Source organism: Hydractinia symbiolongicarpus, chromosome 11 (genome assembly GCF_029227915.1).
Source record: "Hydractinia symbiolongicarpus strain clone_291-10 chromosome 11, HSymV2.1, whole genome shotgun sequence".
NCBI classification, from domain to species: Eukaryota; Metazoa; Cnidaria; class Hydrozoa; order Anthoathecata; family Hydractiniidae; genus Hydractinia; species Hydractinia symbiolongicarpus.
Window position 1 is genome coordinate 24,209,923 of NC_079885.1, and position 18,835 is coordinate 24,228,757.

The 18,835-nt window shown below is 34.2% G+C and overlaps 2 protein-coding genes across 3 annotated transcripts; one reads left to right on the top strand and one right to left on the bottom strand.

Moving 5' to 3' along the window:
• The first annotated feature begins 2,949 nt into the window (after window positions 1-2,949).
• Window positions 2,950-8,896, top strand: LOC130614755 (transmembrane protease serine 5-like). The gene is made up of 7 exons (XM_057436204.1): window positions 2,950-3,263; window positions 5,629-5,796; window positions 6,551-6,816; window positions 7,042-7,195; window positions 7,413-7,892; window positions 8,176-8,386; window positions 8,466-8,896. The coding sequence occupies exons 1-7, from the start codon at window positions 3,167-3,169 to the stop codon at window positions 8,614-8,616; spliced, it is 1,527 nt and encodes a 508-aa protein (XP_057292187.1). The 5' UTR covers window positions 2,950-3,166; the 3' UTR covers window positions 8,617-8,896.
• On the bottom strand, window positions 6,941-17,617 carry LOC130614757 (phosphatidylinositol glycan anchor biosynthesis class U protein-like). 2 transcript variants are annotated; one of them, XM_057436207.1, is made up of 13 exons: window positions 17,418-17,617; window positions 17,071-17,135; window positions 16,456-16,518; window positions 16,176-16,238; window positions 14,555-14,658; window positions 14,257-14,357; window positions 13,859-13,956; window positions 12,840-12,970; window positions 12,416-12,559; window positions 11,665-11,789; window positions 10,022-10,164; window positions 8,913-9,027; window positions 6,941-7,217 (listed from the first exon to the last, which is right to left on the bottom strand). In XM_057436207.1, exons 1-12 carry the CDS (start codon window positions 17,578-17,580, stop codon window positions 8,914-8,916), a joined length of 1,314 nt encoding a protein of 437 aa, XP_057292190.1. In that variant the 5' UTR covers window positions 17,581-17,617; the 3' UTR covers window positions 6,941-7,217; window position 8,913. The 2 variants fall into 2 exon arrangements, with proteins under 2 accessions (XP_057292190.1, XP_057292189.1); XM_057436206.1 differs by having other exon boundaries at window positions 6,941-7,235; window positions 17,418-17,616.
• Between the last annotated feature and the right edge of the window lie 1,218 nt (window positions 17,618-18,835).

Genomic DNA, 18,835 nt, shown 5'->3' on the forward strand with positions numbered 1-18,835 from the left:
TCATACTGATATTGTTCAATATAACACGCTTGGTATTCGTTCCAGTCAATTCCAGATCCAAAAGAAGATTTAGACTTCTTGGAAAAATAACATGATGTTGATCCATGCTCGGTATGTCTATGTATAGGTCCTTGTTCTGATTGATCGTATTCGGTACGTGATTCAACTTTATAAGCTGCCTTCACTGTCATCATTGTTTTGATCTCTACAAGAATCAAACGTCTTGTCAAATACATTGCTTACGTTATAACTCGTGTTTATTGAGATAAAATTAGACACGAATAAATAGGAGAAAATCCTGGTATGAACCTGATATTACAGATTTCACAAATTTCAGATGGTGATAAGACAACAAGGGGTTTTTTCAGTAGGCCTCGGAATATAGATACAACAAATCAAGAAAAGAAGAAACATGTGCGTAAGCTCACACAGCGTGGCCCTCGGGAGGAACGAAAGAGGTCAAACAAATCCAGAGCACTATGTTATGTTTGAGTTGCGAGATAAACTATGGTATGTGAATGGTGCTGACTATGTAGAGTTACTTAAAAAGAATGGTAGACTCCTGACAGAAGGTTATAAAAAGATCGCTTAGTACATCAAGAGTTTACCGTAGACGATATACCTAAAAAGACTAGAAATTTGAATAAACAAAAGGCGCGAAGGATTTTGAACAAGTAAGGATGTACAGAACAAGTTCAAGAATGGTGAAAGTGTGGAAAATAGATGATGCCACTTTTAGGGAACATTGTGAACACTGCAAAAAGCGTCCTATCAAAACTGAACACAAAAGGTGATCTTGTGCAATAGCGAGATTGGGGAAGTTGAAGAAAATGTAAGGAGACTGGAGATAAAAAAGGGATAGCCCGGTGTATCGATCAGCAAGAGATCTGGGATAGAAACATCGCTAAAACTGATAGTCAGTATTTAAGCGATACTTTAATATTACATTTTGTTTTTTAAAACATTTTAAATTGGGACAAGATGAGAATGTCTCACATTCCACCTGCCATTCTTTTCATGGGAAGACACTCCACATTTACGTCAAATAAAATTTCATATAAACAGAACTCATCAAAAATGTCGGTTATACGAAAAGTATGCACTTTGAGAAGAATTTCATTAACATTCATAATGTATCCTCCTGACAGCATGTTAAAGGGTATGCCTATTTAAACAATATAAAATTTGCCACATCTATCGGCATTTTGAAGGACAGTTTAAAAGAAAACATATTTTTCGCACAATGTGATGTGTTGTCTGTTTCATAATGGCAGCATAAACAAATATGGGGGAGTTATCAACCCACCAGCTTTGTGATTTTGCGATATATAAAAACAACTGTTGGCGGTGGAAAATAGCACTATGAAGAATTTGCTTGTATTGTTACGTTCGAAAAGTGTTTCCGAAAGTTTTTTTGATTGTCAATTAATTTAGCCTAATTCGAGCGACATGTGGACGTGATGTAATGACCTTTACTTTAGGAATTTTTTAATGTCTTTTATTAACCATTTAAGACGAATTTTCTGAAAATTTTGTCTTTCAGACCTAGTGGTTTTCAAAATACTGATATTGATATTACAGTCAGTCTGGTTGCTAAAGATTTTTAAAGTCGAATAAAACATCCTCGCCCATGCCTCAATGTTTATCTCAAAAGAGTTTTTGGGATGGGAATGCTATAGAGTCTTTCTATGCATGTTCTCCAATGCTTTAAGGCGAAAATCTTTGGGAACAAGGGTGGTCATGCAGCAATCTTTATCTACAGTTACCGGAATGTAAACAAGTACGTAGTTTCATTATGTGCAAATTTTGTCTACACAATCGCTGTTTATTGCGCATGCGTGAATTGTAATCAAATGAAAAGATTTTGCACGTAAGAATCTTGAATGTTTACTTTTAAGCGCACATTGACTGTTTGCAGACTTAAATGACATAATTAGAACAAATATAGGTTTTTGATTCTTGTTTTAAAAAATGGCTACTTAAGAACCGTGGTCATATCAGTTTTGTCGCAATCGAAATGTAGAGCACAAAATCATCTTCACGGAGCTCATCATAAAAAATTTTTTGCCGGAATCTTGAATGTTTCTCAACTTTTCTTATCTCCCACTTTAAAACTTAACCAAAATACCGCGTTTGATATTTTCCGTTTTAAAGAGAAAACAGGACACGAAATTTTAAAGGTTGTGCAATCTTTGCTAACTCGAATTTCACTACGCAACGGTGACGTAAAAAAACAAAGTTTCAGTACAGAAACTGTCAGTTAATACATGCATGCTTTCGTTGTTTAGCTTTTTATTTAGCTGACTCAGATAAGTCTCAATGTTGTTTAATATATTCTCTTTTACAGCCTAAACTCACTTGGGAAGACATTAAACCCACAACCATCCTTGTTTCTTACTGTAGCTGTTCTGTAGCAGTGTTTACATAATTTTCCTTAAAATTTAATCTTAATAAGATTATTACCATTTAAATAAACGTTCGAAAAAGGTAAAAAAAGGATTACTTTGCGCCTTGGGCGTTTAATCAAAGCATTGCGCCTTGGGCGTTTAATAAACGCATTACGCCCTGTCTTTAAGTATATATATGTTCTTATATAATTTATAGTTGTTTACTCTATATCAAGAAATGAAAGTGTGCTGAACAACAAGCGCGAATTTATATTAAAAGTTTGGAGATGAAAGTTGAAATTCAAGCTAAAAAGCTGTTTGTTTGATTTCTTGCACACTAAATTTGTAACACAGCACGTGAAAAAACAGGAATCAAGATAAGCGTGACAACAGAAGGGGATAAAACGTTTATCTGCTGTCAACGTGTTTATTTATAGGACAGTTTACTGTTTGGTACTGAACTTTGAACGAACATTGACTTAGCATACGAAATTGCAACTTCGTGCTTGGCTTTCTAAAGCATTTCTTTTTCAGAAACACATCTATTCCGATGCCAAGGTTGTCAAATGTAGTCGTCATGAGTTTCGAAAAAGCTAGCTGCTATTATAAGAAGAAAACAAGAAACACCACCGAATGTTTTGTTGACAAACACGTGTCATTAATGGCTGACATTCCATTGTCGTGGTTGTCTATAAAAGCAAAACATGGCACCTTGCGTAGTTACTTCAAAAAGAAACACTAAGCTGGCTGGTACAGCTCGAAATAATTTATTATAATTTATGAATAAAAAACTGAAAAAACTTGTGCATCGTGTAATGGAATGTTTTATTTGTTTATTTATTTTGTTCGATGGAATTTCATTCATTGAAGCAAAAGGTGAGCTTGTTTTGAGTTTTAATCCCTTAAAACCTGACCACGTGGGCGTAATAACTTCTAATATGACGGAATACCTGACAAGATTGCTAAATTTTGTTGTGGCGCAGTCGCTTTTTAAACCTGTTGGAAAAGTTAAACCGTTTACTCGATATTTAATGTCAGTAATGTTTCAGGGTCGAGGTTTCTGTACTAATGCACACAAGTTAATTTTAAAAATTTCATTTGGTCAAGATTTTACTTCCGTCAAATTAAATGCTTCATCCAAAAAGCAATCGGGCAGAACACAATATGCAACGACATAAGAAACGAGCTGGCTAACCGTGATCTCTTTATAAAAGCGAGATCATAGCAAAGCAGACTGAAAAAATTCCATGTAACAATTTCAGCCTAGTCAAGGAAACGCAAAATTTGTCGCGCCCAGCCCTCACGTGTAAATTTAAGTACTTGAATCTTGCTGTAGTCACGCACTTAAGAAGATTTTTTTTTTAGCATTTTAATGACGCACGCAGAGGAATTTTTATTATTCAAATATTTCACAATTAAACATTTTTGTTGATGCAAACGTGTTGTTGTTTTTACAGCATCAGGCAGCAAAACAAAACAAACATGACAGGTTGTGTGTTTTCTTTACCTGAGTGTTTTGAAAACATTTTTTTTTTCACGACAATACACAATCTAGTTGTTGCTGAAGTGCGAACACATTAACAAGCTACGAACTGGTTTTCACAAAACTTGTGTACAAAACAGACAACAGACGCTAGGAATAAGGCTATTTGAGTACCATGACCAACAGTAACAACAGTCCACCCTACCACCTAAAAACATTGCTCGGTTCTCGCTAGCACGCACATTTGAAACATTGCTCGGTTCCCGTTCACACGCATATCCGAACATTGTTCGGTTCTCGTTCACACGCACATTTGAAACATTGTTCGGTCTTCGTTCACACGCACATTTGAAACATTGCTCGGTCTTCGTTCACACGCACATTTGAAACATTGCTCGGTCTTCGTTCACACGCACATTTGAAACATTGTACGGTTATCGTTCACACGCACATTTGAAACATTGTTCGGTTATCGTTCACACGCACATTTGAAACATTGTTCGGTCTTCGTTCACACGCACATTTGAAACATTGCTCGGTCTTCGTTCACACGCACATTTGAAACATTGTACGGTTATCGTTCACACGCACATTTGAAACATTGTTCGGTTATCGTTCACACGCACATTTGAAACATTGTTCGGTTCTCGTTCACACGCACATTTGAAACATTGTTTGGTCCTCGTTCACACGCACATTTGAAACATTGTTTGGTCCTCGTTCACACGCACATTTGAAACATTGCTCGGTTCCCGTTCACACGCACATTTGAAACATTGTTCGGTTCTCGTTCACACGCACATTTGAAACATTGTTCGGTTCTCGTTCACACGCACATTTGAAACATTGTTCGGTTATCGTTCACACGCACATCCGAAACATTGTTTGGTCCTCGTTCACACGCACATTTGAAACATTGTTCGGTTCTCGTTTACACGCACATTTGAAACATTGTTTAGTCCTCGTTCACACGCACATTTGAAACATTGTTCGGTTATCGTTCACACGCACATCCGAAACATTGTTTGGTCCTCGTTCACACGCACATTTGAAACATTGTTCGGTTCTCGTTTACACGCACATTTGAAACATTGTTTAGTCCTCGTTCACACGCACATTTGAAACATTGTTCGGTTCTCGTTCACACGCACATTTGAAACATTGTTCGGTTCTCGTTCACACGCACATTTGAAACATTGTTCGGTTCTCGTTCACACGCACATTTGAAACATTGTTCGGTTCTCGTTCACACGCACATTTGAAACATTGTTTAGTCCTCGTTCACACGCACATTTGAAACATTGTTCGGTTCTCGTTCACACGCACATTTGAAACATTGTTCGGTTCTCGTTCACACGCACATTTGTAACATTGCTCGGTTCTCGTTCACACGCACATTTGAAACATTGTTCGGTTCCCGTTCACACGCACATTTGTAACATTGTTCGGTCCTCGTTCACACGCACATTTGAAACATATCTATTTATAAAGCAGTCCCTTTATAATTTATATTCCACATGATCATTCTGGTTACAATTATTAACATCCTGATCTTAAGGGGTGATAATAACAGCTGGATGGAGGATATAAAAACTTACAAATGCAAACGAAGCCGACGCAGTCCAAAAATTAGTCCCATGTGTAAATATTTGATTACCATTGAAGAGATAAATACGTGCAAGCTGATATGTTTACAGTTTGTTTCACACTGACATGCTAACCCACTTTCTTTCATAACTTTGTTGTCTATTATTGTAGCCCTTCAAGACTCGACCAACCTTCTTCCGATATGCACCTTTGAAAATGGGCTGTGCCCAGGATACACACATGATAACAACAAGAACTTTCAATGGAAAATCAACAGTGGTACTACTCAATCCTTGATGACAGGACCAACAAAAGATCACACATTGGAAACGAAACAAGGTAAGCTTGTTTACACAATCGTTTACCCAAACTTCTTCTGTAAACAGAATTCATCGACGTCAGCTATTTTTAGTTAAAAAATAAAAGCCCACGCAACTGTATATTGTTGTTACATTGTTCCCAGGGTCTATTGTCTGTCAATAACAATAGTGAAAAATACATGAAAAATAAGAGAAACAAAAGGGCTTATGAACGAAGTTGTTTCACATTATGCAAAGTGGAATTTAGAAATTTGTAACTTTTTAAAATATCGTACACTGTAGTTATGAGCTTTATATTTGCTAAATGATGTGAATACTTTTAAAGTGGACATTTTTTTTTTTTGGTTTAATTCGCTTTAAAATGTTAATTTACTTCAGTGACTTTCTAATATGTTAAACAAACGTAGCTAAGAATGATTCTTTTAAATGGGCGCTCCTCCTCCTTGTCCCGAAATACTGCGCTTATTCCAGTACGTTACTTTCACCCCCTCCCCCCTCCCCCTACACACACGACGTTAAGGTAAGGACAAACAAAGAGTCAAATAAATTTAACTCTACATGCTTCCTTCACATTCAAATTATTTTGATTGGTCATTCCAGCCTAAAATTTCTGACATTTGCCTGACATATCAAATAAATTATAGATATTCAACACTTTTTACTGACATTTTAACGTTTCAAAAAAATTCTTGACAGTCCCTCCAAAGTGGATATCCAGGTCATTTATTGCATCGCTTTTACATAACCTACATGTGATGCGTTTTAATTTATAGGCAAATATGTTTATATGGAAAGTTCATTTCGTTTGAATAAAGAAATCGCTAGATTCCAGACTCCTTACCTTAGTAACAACCTCCACGACTTGACAGTATGCGTCACATTCTTTTATCATATGCGTGGTCACACGATGGGTGACTTAGCCGTGTTCACACGTGAAAGTGGTAAGGAGAAACTAAAGTTTCAAATAACCACAAAACAAAATAAAGACGAATGGTTTGAGGGACGCTTTCCATTTCAACCAGGATCAAAACCATTTCAGGTAAGCCTTCCCTCTTTTATCTCGCAACTAATTCGCCATCTATACATACTCAAAGTTTTGAAAACGAAGTTGTCACAAAACAGCTGGGTTAGAAGCGTTTCAATCAAAAATAAAAAGGTTGAAATAATCTTCATTATATACATTTCTTCTCTAAATGGCAAACACGTTCTTCGATACAACTATATTATCTGCTTTAAGTTCGCTAACTAATAAACATTTCCCTAGATCGTTTTCCAAGGTACAACATCGTACAGCTTCTTCGGTGACATCGCGTTGGATGACATCAAAATATCTCGACAGTCAGTTTGTTCGTTCTGGCCACCCGAAGCTGTTCCAAAAAGCGTCACTCCCACAGTGACACCTCCACGTTATGGACCAGGTAAAAATATCTTCTTTGTCAGCTAGAAGAATAACAATATCTAAAAATAAAAGGATCAGAAAACATTAGAATATTCTTTCTTATTCAATAAGAAATTTAGATAAATTGATGCATATAGGAACCGGGAAAACGTTCCCCTTTTTCTTGCATGTTCCTGTTCCTAAAAATTATAATTTCAAAGAATTTCATCCTTAAAGCCACATCAATTATCTTCTAGAAAATCAATTGACTTGTGGTAGACGCAAAACAAACGCCTCACTGAACCAGACAAAGATAGCGAAAGGGAGTCAACGGATAGTCGGTGGAAATCCTACAAAAGCTGGCGCATGGCCGTGGATGGCTATGATACTGACACGAGATGATATTGGAATGAACTACAACACTTGGTGCGGTGGAACACTTCTAGGAGTTGATTGGGTAATCACTGCTGCTCATTGCGTCGCCAACATACCACAAAAGACAGATATTAAGATCAGATTGGGTGCTCATAAAATATCGAACGGACTTTTGGAAAAGACTGACTACGACGTAGAACAAATTTACGTGCATCCGGATTATCGAGTCCAGAAAGTTTACAATAATGATGTAGCATTGATCAAACTACGTAAACCAGCACTTTTGAATGATCAAGTCAATTCCATATGTTTAATGGGAAATGAATATGAGCCGGCAGCAGGAGATAAATGCGTAATTGCAGGTACGATTACATCCTCAAGCAGTTTTTTTACCACATAATTTCGAATGTTGTTGCTTTACCACGTACTATTTTGAATTAGAATTTCGGATAAATGAAAGTAGAATTTGCTTCAACAGTAACGCGAATTAAAAAATTAGAGTTAGGTCTCTTTAATGGTTTAGATCTAAAGGCATATTCCGTACCCACTATGTCAATTATGTCGTAATTTGAGTCGCACGTAGTGGCAATTAGTACCATGAGGCGTCGTAAAAAAGTAAAAAGGAGTAAATATTTGATTTTTTAGGTTGGGGAAAGCTGTGGAGTGGTAATAGTGGAATATATCCGAAAGTTTTACAAGATGGCGAGGTAAGCATGCGAAGTCGTTATCACTGCTATAAGACATATGGTAGTCTAATTACAGACAATATGCTCTGTGCTGGCGAAGACATCGGTATACCCGACACGTGTCAAGGTGATAGCGGAGGTCCACTTATGTTTGAAAGAAATGGAAGATGGTAAGTGAAGTCACGGTTTATTTTGCAGGAATATGCCTTCTTTTGTCTGTTACTTAACACACAAAATTTTTATGTATAGGCATCTAGTTGGTATCACAAGTTGGGGTCACAGTGGTGGGTGTGGTCAGTACAAAAGGTATGGTGTCTACACAAGAATGACAGCGGTGGAGGATTGGATTAAGACTGTTACAAAATATCCAAACGCTTATCCGTCGTTGTTTTACGATTGAAAAGAAAGAGAAAAAAAGTAAGCAGTGTTGAATAAATGACGTGAAGAGATGACATGATAAAATAAAAAAATATAAATATGACAAAAAACTACGACCACAAGACCAGATTACAACCACCAAACTTTGTACTTTGACCTTATTAAAATACGACACGCAATGGAGTGACCATGAAAAAGAACTCTCCTTCACATAAATTTTCTTTAGAAGTATTGTGCTTTATTTTTCTACGACAACAAACCATGTTTATTTTCTTAATCAGAAAAAAAATTATTTAAAAAGAGTTTAGACTCGCTTACCTCACTTCATGACAACAGTACCTTCTTTTCCATCCGATGTTTTAGGAGACATTCCATTACAAAGATGATACTCGTAACGTAGATGGGCATACAGAACGTCAGATAATAAGAATATCTAAATATGATCCGTTCATTAATAGGTTTTTGTACGCAACCGAAGTATTTTTTCACCCTAACCTAAATATCAGTCATTCCCCCACTTAAGCCGCCCTTACTGAAAAAATTAGTGAGACACAAAATTAACGATCACGAATTTAGAATAGCTATAAAAACTTATAAAATAGAATTTAATTAATGCGAATTAGCCCTCTAGCCTGCTTTAATCACATTTGGTAAACTGTATCAGTACGATACATTTTTAACGGAGTGTGTGTATGATTTGCATTTCAATTACTAGAAAAATATATTTTAAAACTTCATATAAAAGTTATAAATCAATTTTGTGCCTTATTCATTTCCGGAATTAATGTTTATTTCTCTCCTAGATTTTTTTTCAGATTTATTTCACTTTTTCAAGATTTTTTTGGTACACGAAATTACTGTTATTGGCCAAATTAAAGCTAATATCTTTCCCAGGGTATGTTACATTATTAAATGAAGTGTTGAGGTAGTTCAAAAAGAAATCAAAACATTGGGAGTCATTTTAAATGATTAAAAATTTACTCAAAGTAAAATTTACTCAATGCAAACGTTGTTCTATGTTAAGCATTTTCCGACAAGCGTATATATAATAAGCTTAAATTTCAAGGACTTTTAAGCTAAACAAGGTTGTATAAACATTTTTTTTCAAGTTTATAACGACCGCCATTATTATACGTCCGGTGCTTTTGGCGTTATTTTGCGCAACACCTACACCCATTCATTTTTTTAGCTTCGCAGAAGTTAGCTTGACCAAGGTATGGAGTAAAAACGTTAAACTAAATAAAAAGACGACTTTTTTGGAAGTTGTGAAAACCCTCCTAACTTACAAATAGATCGTAATAAAATGTGACCGTATCGTATGAAATCGATAGTATAAAATGTTTAGCTGGACGCTTTTGATATTTTTTTTCTTTTTATTTAGTTCTGTATATAGAATCGAAAATACTACGAGTCAAGTATTTACAAACCTGAGCTGTGCAGTAAGCCAGAGTGACAGCGTAAAAGAAGTTTGAATTTCCACTACCGGCGTATACCCATAAATGCCACATGCCAGGACCAAGTACAGATGTAAATAATAACATCGCCATTATTAAAAGCACATTACGCATGTCTAAAACATAGAAACAGTTCACTTAAATTTTTGTAATTTTCACGCCCTAATTTGGGTGGGGCAGTTTGAGTATTTTTATTTGATGGGTAGTCTTAAAGGGGAACTCCCGTAAAAATCAATTTTTTCTTTTTTGTTATATACGTACTCAGAAAAGCATAAGAAATCAAAAAAAAACTTACTTTACTTGTTTTTCTTATTTAGAATTGTTGTACAATCCTTCGCATATTCAATTTTTTTCTCATAAAAAAACAGATAGGCGCGATTTCATTTAGGACTAGACCCGATTATAATTAATGACATCACATCGTGCAGAAAGTTTAGGCAAGCGCAGAGAACGTTCATGTTAAGACCTATAGCTTACATTTAAATCGCTTCTTGTCTGTGATTTACGTTTAAATCTTTAAAAAATGGTGAGTTGCTCTGCGTTTCGATGTACCAATCGATTAGAGAAGTGTAAAGAAGTAAGATGTAAGTAACCCCCGTTTTACCAACTTATCACGACCCGAACATTATTCGATCTTTCGATCACGCATTTGAATGGTCCTCCATCATGGCGAAAATTTCAACGTTACATAAAATTTGTTTGCATTTGTGCGCAAAAAAGCGCGTGGGGAGAAAAGATATTCCAGAATTGTGAAATAAAAATAAATTGGCTTGTAAAGTAGTAAAGTTTTTTGACGAAAAGAATGTTAAAAAAGCGATTAAGTATACTTTCTACTTTTTTTAAATGTATTTTGCTAAGAACCTTACTTTGAGTCAGTAAAAGACACCTTGTCACTTTGCATCATTATTAATTTCTCCCTTGTGAGACACAAGAGGTTCGAAGTCGTGTGCCTGTAGCTTTGTAAAGTCTTTTTCATGAAGAGAATTATCCTATTCTACGTTTTCTAAGTTAAAATCTTCGTCATTACTACAAGACGTCTTATCAACGAACAATGTAAACAGTAAGTAAAGTTTAGAAGGTGTGCTGCTGAGCTCACGGACTTTCTGCACGATGTGACGTATGCTTATTTATTCAGACCTAGTCCTCTCAACTTTACGCGACTTTGCAAATTTATTTAAAATTGAAGATGTTTACAGACCCGATTAAGGTATAAATAAAGATTTTTAACGATTATAAAAGGTTTGTTCTGCCATATTTATGTATTTTCTTCTTAAAATAACATTTTTTTTCAAATATTTTTTTCACTGGAGTGCCCCTTTAATAACCCACAAGACTTTTTCCAATAACGGGATACATACACTTCAGTAAAAATACTGTTTTTTAAGTGGGCCTTTAAAATGAAGGAAAAATTATAATATTTCGAGTATTTTAAAAGTCTAGACAGTCAACGTATTTTGACATGTGCTTACTGTAGCAATTTTAAAGAATAGTTGCACTTAATTTTTTTTTTACCCATCACGAATTCTAACAATCATAAATACCAGGTCAGCCTAATGTCACGTGATCAAGTCTTATTAACACTATATAAGAAAGCGAAGGAGACAAAAAACACTTACATCTGTATGTGTAACTCCATAATGGTAGCAAAGCTATGGGTAGACTTAGATCACCAAACGTGCTGTATGATTTAAAGAGTGTCATCAGTGAGATTAGCGCGTAGCATATAAGCATGGGTTGTTTCCTGCGGTAGATGTAGAAGTGGAAAACAGTATGAATATTGAATACACCAATTTAAATAGATAAAAGCATTAAAGACAACATTCAAGACTAAGGTTGACCATATCGTATAAAATCGTACAAAGTTTAAATGATGTTTGAAATGAGAAAAGTTAGATACTATCTGTCAGTTTTTAGACAGAAGACTGCTCACATAACATTAATTCGTGTAGTAAGAAAAGTATAGCCCATTTAGTAGGATAAAAAAATGTAAATTGATATACATGTTTTTTTGTAAGCAAATGAAATTCCAAAATGAGGCTTAAGTATGCTTATGAAAAGTAGATTTTCAGGCTCAAAATATGCTTAGGCTATGCTTAAAAAAGATTTATTGAAAAATGCTTATGAAAAACACATAATCAAGCTCAAAATATGCTTTTCTGAAAGAAAATATTGCATTTGAATTTTGAATAACAGTAATTACAACTTAAATCTCACTACTGGTTAATTTAGACAAAAAACATAAAAACTTCACAACGATTTCTTTACATATGCTTAGTTTAGATTTGTTTGTTTTATTTGTTTGTTTACTTCCTAATAGTTTAAGTACTGTTTTTTTTGTCAAAATTTTAGAACATCCTCAAAACTCACCTGAATATGACAGCTAAGGGTACAGTGTAAATGAATGCGTTGATTTGATAAACCCATAAAAAGAACAAACTAAAATGATCGAACATTTCCAAAAAAAAGTACCAAAACAAACCCATGTTTGGAGTAAGGTCAGGAGCTTCTAATCTAAAAGTATAAAAAACATTAAAACTAGCAGTCATTTAGTAAAAATTAGGTCTGGCCTTGCTCAATTAAAACTGTCAAAAATAAAAAAACAAAGATGGCTTATTTAACGAGCAGAGCATCGAAATTTTCCTTCTTCTTTACAGGTCACTAATCTGCATGCATCTGCTGGTGTCTTATATATACAATAATCATATAATTACCAGATTAAACTTAAGTCGATTTGAAAGACACACACAAGATTACGACCCACGCGAAGTCTTACAAATTTTAATGAACTCACATAAAGCCAAACACAGAATACACAAACTTCCAGCTACCATCCATCTTGTATGAAGTATAAAACAGTCCACATAACATTAGGAGCAGTGATGTCAAGCATTTTATGACAGGTACAGTGATGGAAGATGACTTCTAAAAAAGAAAATTCTTACTAACCAAATGTCATGGTTTTTAACTGGTGTGTTATTGGATGTATCAGAAATTAAATTTTGATGCATCTTAACTCAACAAAAGACACAGGTAGTTTAAACAAAATGCAAGAGAAAATTTTCTTGACTTTTCCCTGGCATAACAAGTGTTTTTTAAATCATTTTCAAAAGAAAGTAGAGATAATTCCATCAGCTTTTCTAAAAACATTTTAAAAACCCCTAAAGTCGCAGGGATACAAATTCAAATCTACTCTTTTAGTTGTTTTAACTTTTAGGGTTAATTTTAAAGTTCACCTGTATGACAAAGTGTACTGGCCTACAACTCGATAAGGATTAGATGTGCAGGAACCACTTTGCATCGGGCTAGCTACTGTCTACTGTTTTCTACAAATACGGCTGAAAGCAATGGTAAATCTAATATCGAAACAGCTCACATGATTACTGGTTGGAGCAAACTTTACTGATTTGTTTACACATATGTTGGCCAAGATTGCAGCAAGCTTCACTTATAAGAAGAATTTTAAATGGTTTTATTTTACTACTAAGTTAGCTAATTCCAGTTCAATGCATGCGCAAGTAAATTTTTGCCAATGGAGCGGAATTAATAAACATGATTTGAAGCTTTGAAAACTAAACAGATGCCCCTATTCATAAAATTACATTTTTTCATTCTTTAATGAAGAGAGGCTTTTATTGAAAACATTGCACTATGAACAAGCATTTATTTGATAACAGCTGGTCTAGCTACTTATAAAGAAAAAACGTGTTTTATTATCTTAATAGCTTCCCCTCCCCAGCATAGTAAAAAATACAAACGAATACACACAACTTTTGTATGTAGATCAAAGAGGAGGAATTACACTTAACTAACCTGACATGCATAGATTGTGACAGGAACCAACAACATGATTGGATACAAAGATAAATATGAAGACATTGCAATAAATACACATGACAGTGAAAACCATCCTGTAAAATGAATTTTCTTAATATAGTAAAGTGTACCATGTTTTACAGACAGACAGACAGACAGACAGACAGACAGACAGACAGACAGACAGACAGACAGACAGACAGACAGACAGACAGACAGACAGACAGACAGACAGACAGACAGACAGACCAGTCAGGTTGTTTTGAATGATTGGATTACCTGCGATGATGTACAAACAGATAAAAAGCTGCTTACTTTGTGATGCTACTTTCGTCCTGTTATTTAAAATAACTTGAAAAGATTTACATATAGTGAAGATAGAAGATCATACATACCATTGATCATACACAACAAAACCATTGCAGTGACCAAATTACTTAAAATAACAGTTGACTGAGCAACACATGATACTAATGTATACGGATTCACCAAGTAACTAAAAGATAAACACATGTTTTTTTTGTAGCAATACAGAAAAATCCATGGTGTTAATGGCAATGTCAATATGTATGATTCAATTAAAATTACAAAGACAACGACGACACTTCCGATTTAAACTCTAAAAAAGGTTTTATTTAGCCTTGATTTATTTAGTCACTGACTATTAGGAGATTATATGCTTAATTAACTTACAAAGCCATCACAGTTAATGGAACGTTTCTTAATTTGCATTCATCTAACAATAACACAGCTGTATCTGATGCATATTTGGTTTTGTTTTTTTCTTGATCACTTAGCTGAAAATTAAAACATAAATGAAATACATATGACAGTGGTACGGCTTAGGCTATTTCATTCTAAATCGAATGGCTTATAAGATGCTTCAATGCTGATGTGAAACTATTACATGCACTCTAACTTTCAATATGCTGTGCTTTAAAAATTTTTTTTCCATATTTAAAAAAGACTTTGCAAATAATACTATAGCACTAGTAACAATCATAAACTTAGAAACATTGCAAAGTTATAGGTACTATTTTGTGGAAAAATCCACTTGATGAGGGACTCAAACAGTTGAAGGTATATTTTTATTATGTCATTAAGGTGGCAGTAACCCTTTTTTAGCTGTGTAAATAGCCGAATTAGTTACTCAGTGTTTTATTTATACCATTTTTTTTACTATTTTTCTAGAAATATAGGCCTTAATACATAATAAAATGTTTTTAACTTAGCAATAAAATTGCTGATTGAGCAAAAATTTCTTTTTAAAAATGTATCATAAACAAGAAAAAAATCAGCTTCTACAAGCTCCAACTTTTCACAATCTTGTTATTTTTCATCAGCTTCTGTTTTTTAAATGAGCCTTGGGTTAACCTTGTTAAAACGATGTGTGGATTTTTGTTATTTATTCTTTTTTCAGAAGATTCCTTGTTAGCTCCCCTGCTGCATCGAACGCTGTTAAAAGAAAAATATTCCAAATAAAAAGATTTCCGCACACCGTATCATGGCTGAATGATTCACCAAGCATGTCTGAAAATTTAAAAGTAAAACGAAAATGGTATCAAAAGTTAAAGCTCATGCAGAATAGCAATGAAGATCGTCTTAAATTTCTACATAATGCGGCATCTTTGTTGTTATTAACGTTTCTCTTTAATAATTACATCATTTCTTTCTGTACAATTTCGCAAGCGCGTAGATATAAACTATATTCGACAGAACTAGTTAAATATTCATGATATTTTAGGAATTGTTGAGGCTGAATATTTTTAGTTAAAGATAATAGTATTTTAGCCATAAAATCATGACAAGTGTGTTATAACAGAAAAAATATGGATATATAGTCTCAAAATAACCTTTCGTAACTAATTATGTAAAAAAAAATTTTCCGATTTTTAAAAGGGTTACTGCAACCTTAAGTATTTTTTTTTATAAATTTGTTGACCTTTTCACTGAGCCAAGGACACATTTCTGCTTTTAATGATGGCAACAACTAAAACGAGTGGGTCATGGTTAAGGAATTTGACCCAAATTTGACTTCAACTAACTTCTTTAATGTATCGATGTTAGTCTAATGCATTGACACTCTGTCGTAATCAATTTAACAGTTCAAGTCAACGATTTTTTAGCTACTACCAAAGAAAATAAAAACATCCACCTTGTTTGATACAGACAGACACACAGTTATTGTATTACTATATAACGTGTTATATTTAGTCTAAATCCTTATAGTCAAAATACTTTGGAGAACTGATTGATCATTTTAAATGAATGTTTATAACATGAGTTTTATAACATGCTACAGGAGATTATTTACCTGTTTGGATGTATATGATGCAGCAGCAGTGTAGAGTACCATTGCAGTCAAAATATCGCAAAACTACAAAGATAAAAAAAAATAAACTTAACAATTGTTGTCAATTCCATGAAAGAACTTTGTGCTTTTGTTAAAATCATATAAACATATAACGTATAATAAATTTATTAGTTGTATAATTCTCTTCCATAAATAATTTGCTTTGTTGACACTTTGTTGACAAAACGTGGTCCCATTGACAAGCCTATTTTACACAACGAAATTATAATTTTGTTCTTACCAAGAAAAACCAAAACGAATACCCTGCTGGTAATGCTTGAAAGAACTGAACAACCAAAGGAGGCTAAAAAATATAAAATATGCATTTTCATACAATAACATTAAAGTATCTTGCAACTATTTCTTTACGGATGTATATGTTCTGTATGCCTAGTCTTCATACCCTCCATATTAGCCTAGTCTTCATACCCTCCATACTAGCCTAGTCTTTATACCCTCCATACTAGCCTAGTCTTTATACCCTCCATACTAGCCTAGTGTTCATACCCTTCATACTACTCTAATCTTCATACCATCCAAACTAGCCTAGTTTTTATACCACCTATACTACCCAAGTCTTCACATCGTGCATACTAGCCCACCTTCATACCCTCCATACTAGATTAGTCTTCACACCGTCCATACTAACCTAGTCCTTATATACCATCTATACTAGCCTAGTCTTCACATCGTCCATATTAGCCTAGTCCTTATACCATCTATACTAGGCTATTCTTCATATCCTAAATGCAAGCCTAGTCTTTATATCATCCATACTAGCTTTTTTAGAGTCTTAATGCAACAGCTCATGCATTTAACTGTAAATAAGCCTTTAAACACATCATTTTTGACTTACATGGTGGCAAATGTCGCCAGAGTAAGGTGACATTTGTTTTGATGCCAAAGCAACACATTCTGTCACTAAATGAAAGGCATAGCTCATATAAACACAATTTTATAATATTGAGAAACCAGATTAACTAAGAAAAAAGCAAGGTATTTGTAGCATTAGGGATTGTTAAATGCACTGAAAGAGAACAGAGGAACAGCGTTGGAAATAAAAATGAAGAAACTTGACAGTTAACACGGAAAACTGATGGTTCTGGTAACATGGTGACGTTTATAATGACAGTGGTGGTAATGTCACGGAGATCACTAATGAAAGAGCAAGAAAGTAACTTATAAAGAAACATAATTTTATACCTCTGAACCAAGAAGTCACAGGACTAACAACTTGAACATTTCGATAAAATGACTCATGAAAGCCTGATACCATGAATACAACACGAACAAATGTTCCAAATAACACTACAGTTAACCATCTTGAGGTTTCTGAGTTTGACCCTTTCAATTCTTTATGCTGCATTACTGGTACATAAATAAGAAATATCTATAATATCGTAAACAATATATGATCTAGAGAAGCTGTATGTTGTGGAACAGAATTCTATTATGGTAACCTAATGATATTAGCTCCAATTTGCCGATATATTTTTTCTGACCTCGAAAAAATAGAATCCTAGTAAAATATAAAAAATTTAGCATCATTACCACTACTAATGGTAGTTCCCAATTTACAATCAGGACAGCTAATAGTTATTAAAGTATTTTTTCATGAATTTGTACATAAATCACTGATTATTTCACATAGAATAATTGCCATGCAATAAGGGAAAAAATATAACCTGATCGTTTTATGCAAGCAATATTAAATCTTCATTTTCTACATCATTTGTCAAGAAAACCTGCCTTAAAACTTTGAAGCAACAGATATTGTACGTCGCTTTCACTGCTACATATCTTCATCCACATAAGCAGTATATGCAGGTTGGAAAATTATTTACAAGTTATATAAATAAAAAAAATCACGAGGAGCGAGTGGCTACCAAATTGCTTTCAACATTTTAAGGATTGTTTCATTTATTTATTTGTTCTTTGCTATTATTTTTACCCATTATTTCCGGGGGTTTTCGAATATACTATGAACGGGGGGGGGGGGGGGGGGGAGGGGGGCTGATTTCGCCCCCCCCTCAATAACTTTTCATAGGATTGTTCAAATTGCATCAAACTTGACACACTTATAGTACGTCATAAAAGGAACAAAATGGCGGCAATAAATTTTTGATTGCGTCAGCACATTTTCTATGACGTCATCAGAAGTTTGAAAATTGTTAAAAATGCCACTATCTGCTTAAAATATAATTACTTTTGTTCTAGAGCGAATTTTTACATTCTGTTTGAAGTTTCTGAAAGCTAAAAAAAAATTTTTTTGCACATATTTTCCGGTTCTTACATGGATCGAATAAAAAATTGCCAAAAATCCGTTTTTTTCCGATTTTCGGGTAAAATCCGACAAAATCGGGAAATCGGATTAGTCATGTGTCAAAATTATTCAAAATGGTTCTTCTTGATGAAACAAAGTTGTGTTGCAAGTTTCAAGTTCTAAGGATAATCCTAACAGGAGTTATTATATTTTCTCCATTATAAGGATTTCATAGAGATTTTAGGGGTAGTTTCGAGTAATGGCCAATATCAAAGCCTCTGAAAGGTATTGGACCTAAAAATTTAGCATGCAGGTGTCTAATAGATAAATGTTGAAACTCAGTAAGTATCATAGCCAT

What these genes read in the sequence shown, in the direction of transcription:
- LOC130614755 (XM_057436204.1), top strand. Translation starts at nt 3,167, where the DNA reads ATGAATAAAAAACTGAAAAAACTTGTGCATCGTGTAATGGAATGTTTT. An exon ending in ACCTCCACGTTATGGACCAG is followed by an intron (nt 7,196 to 7,412) that starts GTAAAAATATCT and finishes ATTATCTTCTAG; the next exon opens with AAAATCAATTGACTTGTGGT. An exon ending in AGATAAATGCGTAATTGCAG is followed by an intron (nt 7,893 to 8,175) that starts GTACGATTACAT and finishes TTGATTTTTTAG; the next exon opens with GTTGGGGAAAGCTGTGGAGT.
- LOC130614757 (XM_057436207.1), bottom strand. Translation starts at nt 17,580, where the DNA reads ATGCAGCATAAAGAATTGAAAGGGTCAAACTCAGAAACCTCAAGATGG. An exon ending in ATTCGTTTTGGTTTTTCTTG is followed by an intron (nt 16,239 to 16,455) that starts GTAAGAACAAAA and finishes TTATCTTTGTAG; the next exon opens with TTTTGCGATATTTTGACTGC. An exon ending in CATCATATACATCCAAACAG is followed by an intron (nt 14,659 to 16,175) that starts GTAAATAATCTC and finishes TTTAATTTTCAG; the next exon opens with CTAAGTGATCAAGAAAAAAA.